A 5,779-nucleotide genomic window follows, 5' to 3' on the forward strand; every position below is an offset into this window, starting at 1 on the left:
TTGGTGGTAATACCTTGGAAATTCTGAGCTGAGTCACTTCCTCCTGCCCTCATCTGCATGGAACAATCCCCAGATGTTTGCTCCTGTCTCAATACTCCACACACTTCAGAAGAGTTGAGTAGCCTAACCTTGTGGGGCTATCTTTCCTCAACCAGCGACCCCAGCATTTCCCCGACATACGTCTTGTCTCACCTTTCTTTTTCTTAAGGAAGCCATTGAGCTTCTCCTCGAATTCCATGCAGACTTTAGGTCTTAAGTTTCCAATCATGCAGAAGTCTCTAAAGTCTGATGGCTCTAAGAAAGCAGACAGTTGTGCTAGGTTTAGCTCCTTCACAGATTTCCATCTTCCTTTCCTCCCTCTGAACTCATGCATCCCTCTGTCTAAAACGAAGGTATTGCTCTAGAAGGTTCCTAAGATTGGCGAAGAGGAAAGTCCCCCACACCCTAAGCTGAGAGTTGAGAGTGAATGACTTAGATAATCAACAGTATGGATGGAGGGATGAGTGGTGTAGCGTCCTGGCCCTGGCCCTCCCAGTCCTGAGCTCCTCCTCCCTATCTGTCAGGACAGTGGACAGCAGTGGGACCGATGATCCCCAAGCCAGTGGTTTGCAGCCCCAGTACAGAGCGGACACAGACATTTTGGATATCATGGTCCTTCAGGACAAGGGTGGGCGAACGGCAATGTCCATTGCTGTTTATTCTTTCATTTCACTGAAGGAGCAGTAGCTGGGTCCCAGGCCTCTCACAGTGCAGTCAGTGCTGTCGCTGTCACACTTGCCACACTGACATTCGGTGGCTACTGGATACGTGTAGAAGGAGTCTGAGTGACGGGCACAGCCAGGCAACCTTACGGTCTCGTACACCAGTTCCTTGAAGGTACATACTTTCTGGGTGTTGGGTCTAGCTGGGTCCTTATACACCAGATCCTGAGGAGTTCAGCAAAGGGGGGACAAGGATAAGACAGTAATTTAATTCTGCATGCTGTCACATTTAACTATTAAAACCCACATAATCACACAGACCATTCAGTGTCTATTATTTTCCAATTCTTCTGAAACATTTTCTAATTGTTCTGGAAGTCTTACAGAAAGTGTAAGTCATTGCTTTCCTAATTTCTATGTCCATATCATAATATTAGTTGTTAAAATGCAAAGGCACTTTATCAATATAGAATGATGAAAAGAACATAATGGCTTAGAATTTTTGCTGTCTTTTCATACTTAATTGAAAGATATGTTAATGGCAACTTAAACTAAAAATCTTACAGCTTGACTTTCAGAAAAGGTATATATTGTTTTGCATTTATAAAAAATAAAATAATATTATATGAATATTAATGTTTATCATTATACAATCAACATATATATCATTAAATATTATATGTTTCTGAACTTTTGTAATATGCTAATCATTCTATTGCTTGGAAGACAATTTTCCTCTTTTAAGTGATACTTTGTAGTGATATTACCTTTAAAGAACATATTCTTTGCGTATAAGAATTTTTTTCAAAAACAGCACATTTTTCCTTCTAGCACTTTCCAGTGGAGAGTTTATTTGTGCTGAGGAAAGAAAATACAGCTGCCTCTCTTTTTACTTTGGTGTCACGTTACCTAATTGATAGCCTAGAAATGGGCAACACATTGTATAGAAGTGGAGTCTGATCAAACTCTTTTATTATTAAATAAAGTGCATTTCATCAGAAATTTCTACTTTTTATAAGGTGCTATTTGTGTCTTCATGTAACATAGATACATATTTGAAATTATCTCTGTGTCAAAGTCAATGCCACTGTTATAAAAATTGCCAGCATAGGAAATATTGGAGTTCTTTTATGATTAAATATATATAGTTCCTATTTATCTCTCTACATACAAAATATGGCATAGAAATAATTTATATTTATAGTCAGCATGTTACCAAGTACATCTAGTTCTAAGATTTACTAAGTTCATTCAAATCAAATCCCAGCCTCAAACTGACATCCTCATTATTAACCCACTCACAACACAATATTAACTATAGAACTTGTACTATTCCTTAGGAAATTCAGATATTGTTAAAGTGAGAATTCATCAGTCTTGTCTCATACAGCTTCCCAGTACCCTGCCTCCAGCAGAGCACAGGACCTACCCTGGTGTAGCAGTATCCCACACACCAAGCACAGCAGAGCACAGGACCTACCCTGGTGTAGCAGTATCCCGCACACCAAGCACAGCAGAGCACAGGACCTACCCTGGTGTAGCAGTATCCCGCACACCAAGCACAGCAGAGCACAGGACCTACCCTGGTGTAGCAGTATCCCGCACACCAAGCACAGCAGAGCACAGGACCTACCCTGGTGTAGCAGTATCCCGCACACCAAGCACAGCAGAGCACAGGACCTACCCTGGTGTAGCAGTATCCCGCACACCAAGTGGTGTTGATGCTTATGCAGAAACGGCACTCTTCCTTCTCTACTGAGATGGTGATGTTGGTCAGTTCACAGCTATGGCAGCAGATTGCTTTCCAGCACCAGAGTAAGATGCAAAGCTGGATCGACTTCATCATGGTCTGGGAAGCAAACAGCTATGTCCTGGTAGCAAAAGAGAAATCAAATCATTAAAATTACTGTGAACACTGACCAGCTGAGAAGTAGTTAGCCTACCCATCCTTCTCAAACATTCTGCTCGAGCACTGAGTTTTTACTTTTTGCTTCATAGGTCAATAGTCCTCCTTATTTTTGGGGGGGGAGGGGTGTTGGGATAGGATTATGGTAGTATAAAAGTAGAGACATATAAAAACTCCAATACGATGATTTAACCAAAGCAGTATTTGCAGATGGAATTATTATTTTAAAGTTATTACTCTAATCAGATAATTGTGATCCTTATATTTGGCACTTCATTAACAGTTTTTAGATAGTAGTTTGTTTAAAAGGAAGAAAAATTTACACAATATAATTGTATCTTTATTTTTATCACAATTTAAACATGTTTCTGTTTGCTCACATCTATTGACAAAGAGTCAATGTCAGAAGCTAGGCAAACTGCTCTATAAGTCAGAGTCTTCATAACTGTACATTGACCATATTGAAGAAACCAAGTTAACAAGAATAAGTTTCTGTACAGCAGCGACAGAGAATTCCTATCCCTTTTTTAAATCTTAAAGGTCTGCAATTTTCAAAGTAGCTGTCCTTGTTGCATCAAGTGCTGAGACTCACCTTTGCAGTCAGCTGTCTCTTCTGGGGAAAGCTGAACACTGAGTCAAGTCACACCTCATCTTTTATACAAACTTAACACCCTGTGGATTTACTGGGTGTTAACATGACCAATACCAACACAAAGCCTGCCTGAAAGCGAATCATTGTTTAGACGGACAGGGAGATCAAGCCTCGCCAAAGCAGTCTAAATGCCATAGAGCAGAAAATGCTATCAGTGATGACGGTTTCTGTACAAAACGAATCTGATATGACAGCACACCCACTCCTTCACCTTGCTAAATTAAATGTGACTCTAGAGTCTAGACTGCTCTTTCTGATCTTTAGCATAGAGAACTCAGAATCCTTTCTGAGCATTGCTTTGGCTCCACTGAGAAGGTACACCAAAACATGTCTAATTGACTGGTCCAAGAGCAGACTGAACACTCCAAGTGTATGAACAAATAAGAAGTACTTCTGCATCTTGTTCCTATGGGAAGTGTCTTTTCTTATGACCATATTTAACTCTCCTGATCTCAATCTCCCCTTTGTCTGATGCATTATGAAGAAGGTTCTAGTTGTTTGTAATTCCCTAAATGTAATACTGATGGGTTCCCCAGATCTTTGTCACCAATGTCCTTGCTTCTTTCCTGTCTTTTCCTCTCCTCAAAGTTCTCCAACCTTTACCACACAGAGGTGCTTTACCTCTAATTTAGGCCCAAAGGTAAGGACAGTTATAATCTCTACTTTCTTATTGTAGTTATTCATAAACCCATTTCTTTCAGTATTATATGAACTCCATGGAGAATGAGATTGTTTGACTCATTTATTAATCTTTAATATTCATTTATTAATAGTATGATTAGAAACAAGGATCAATGGTGTAAAAATGTGAGGGGAGCATGTCAGAAATGGAACAGAAGTTAGAGTCCAATGTAAGTACTTCAATTTTTACTCTGTGTGAAGTGATCCACTGTTTGAGTTTTTTTTGAGTAGAGAGTTTTATAATCTGCCTTTTTGTTTTGTTTTGTTTAGTTTAGTTTAGTTTAGTTTAGTTTAGTTTAGTTTTGTTTTTTCAAGACAGGTTTTTCTGTGTAGCCCTGGCTGTCCTGGAACTCACTCTGTAGACCAGGCTAGCCTCGAACTCAGAAATCCACCTGCCTCTGCCTCCCAAGTGCTGGGATTAAAGGTGTGTGCCATCACTGCCCAGCTATACTCTGCCTTAATGGAATCCTTCTCATTACTGTGTTGCCAGTATAGAGAAACACAGGTAGAAGCAGGAAGACATTACTAGGATGGCTTGCAGTAACACAGATGAGACATGGTGTTTGTTTGGGCCAATGTGGGAATGATGGCTATTATGAGTCATGCTATGACTCTGAATATATTTTTGAAACTAGAAAGAACATTTCTGCTTGTTTGATACTGAGTATAGAAGAAAAGTAAGGATGACTCTAAAGATGGGAAAACCTAAGTCATTCTGTATAGATATGTTGAACCTGACGTGTCTATAATATACTTACATAGACTGGTAAATCTAGATTTAGAAAAATATCTTGACTGAAGGTGTAATTTTTGGAGTTGATGGCATGGGACTAGATGAGGTTACCAAAGAAGTGGATGTAATGAGAATAGAATAGTTGAAACTGGTTAAACTCCAAAACTACTATCTCAAGGATGCAATGAATCTTCTTCCTTTTCATCATTTTTGTTTTCTTCTTCCTTTTTCCTCTCCCTTTCTTTCATCTAAATGAAGTTGAGAAGTGTCATTGAGGAGTATATAGACTGAGGAGAATGTGGTATCTTAGAATCCAGGCACATGTTATCTCTTCTCAACCTTTTCAGAAGCTCTGACACAATTCATATATTAAATCATTCCCAAGAAGAAGGAAGGAGAGGGCCCTGGTCCTGGAAAGGCTTGATGCTGCAATGTAGGGGGGTACCAGGACAGAGAAGTGGGAGGGGGTTGATTGGGGAACGGGCAGAGGGAAAATCAAATGAAGCAAAAAGTTAGAGCTCAGTGGTGAATGAACAGTTGTCCTAGGTGGTCTTATGCGACTTATGGGGAGGGGGGAACTGGGTAAGGGAAAATCATATGTAATGTAAGCAAAGAATATAGAAAATGATAAAAAACCAAATACCAGGTTATGGCTGCCATCCACTTAACTTCTCTAGCTAAGGATTAGATCTTCACATCTCAAGATATGTTATGCAGCTCTGAGCCCTCCTCTTATGCAGCATTTGGCTTATGTGTCAGGGGAGAGGAAGTGACATTTAGTGAACATAGACAATTTCTTTAAGAATTTTCTTATAAGCATTAGCAAAAAAAACTCCTATATAATTGAACAATGTAGAAGTAGAGCAAAAATAGTGTATTTTTATTTTTACTTTTAATAGGAGGAAATAAATGAATGTTCACATGGAGATGGGATGTTTATATAGAGTGAAAACATGGAGAGATTTTTGAGTGACCCTAAAGGCAAGAGTACAGATAGTTTTAGAGCATATATGGAGGTTCTAGTTTCAGGCAGGATCATGGGGAGCTCAACCCCAAATCAAGCAAAAAGTTAGAGCTCAGTGGTAAATGAACAGTTGTCCTAGATG

General features: G+C 39.4%; 1 protein-coding gene across 1 annotated transcript; it reads right to left on the reverse strand.

Moving 5' to 3' along the window:
- Positions 1-695: 695 nt before the first annotated feature.
- Positions 696-2,547, reverse strand: Fshb (follicle stimulating hormone subunit beta). Its single transcript, XM_052181389.1, has 2 exons — positions 2,386-2,547; positions 696-926 (listed from the first exon to the last, which is right to left on the reverse strand). Exons 1-2 carry the CDS (start codon positions 2,545-2,547, stop codon positions 696-698), a joined length of 393 nt encoding a protein of 130 aa, XP_052037349.1.
- Between the last annotated feature and the right edge of the window lie 3,232 nt (positions 2,548-5,779).

The sequence above is a fragment of the Apodemus sylvaticus genome, chromosome 5, assembly GCF_947179515.1.
Source record: "Apodemus sylvaticus chromosome 5, mApoSyl1.1, whole genome shotgun sequence".
Classification (NCBI taxonomy): domain Eukaryota; kingdom Metazoa; phylum Chordata; class Mammalia; order Rodentia; family Muridae; genus Apodemus; species Apodemus sylvaticus.

Excerpts from the sequence above, each read along its gene's own strand:
- Fshb (XM_052181389.1), bottom strand. The coding sequence starts at position 2,547 with ATGATGAAGTCGATCCAGCTTTGCATCTTACTCTGGTGCTGGAAAGCA. Across the intron at positions 927-2,385 it reads CGGGATACTGCTACACCAGG|GATCTGGTGTATAAGGACCC; the intron begins GTAGGTCCTGTG and ends TGAACTCCTCAG.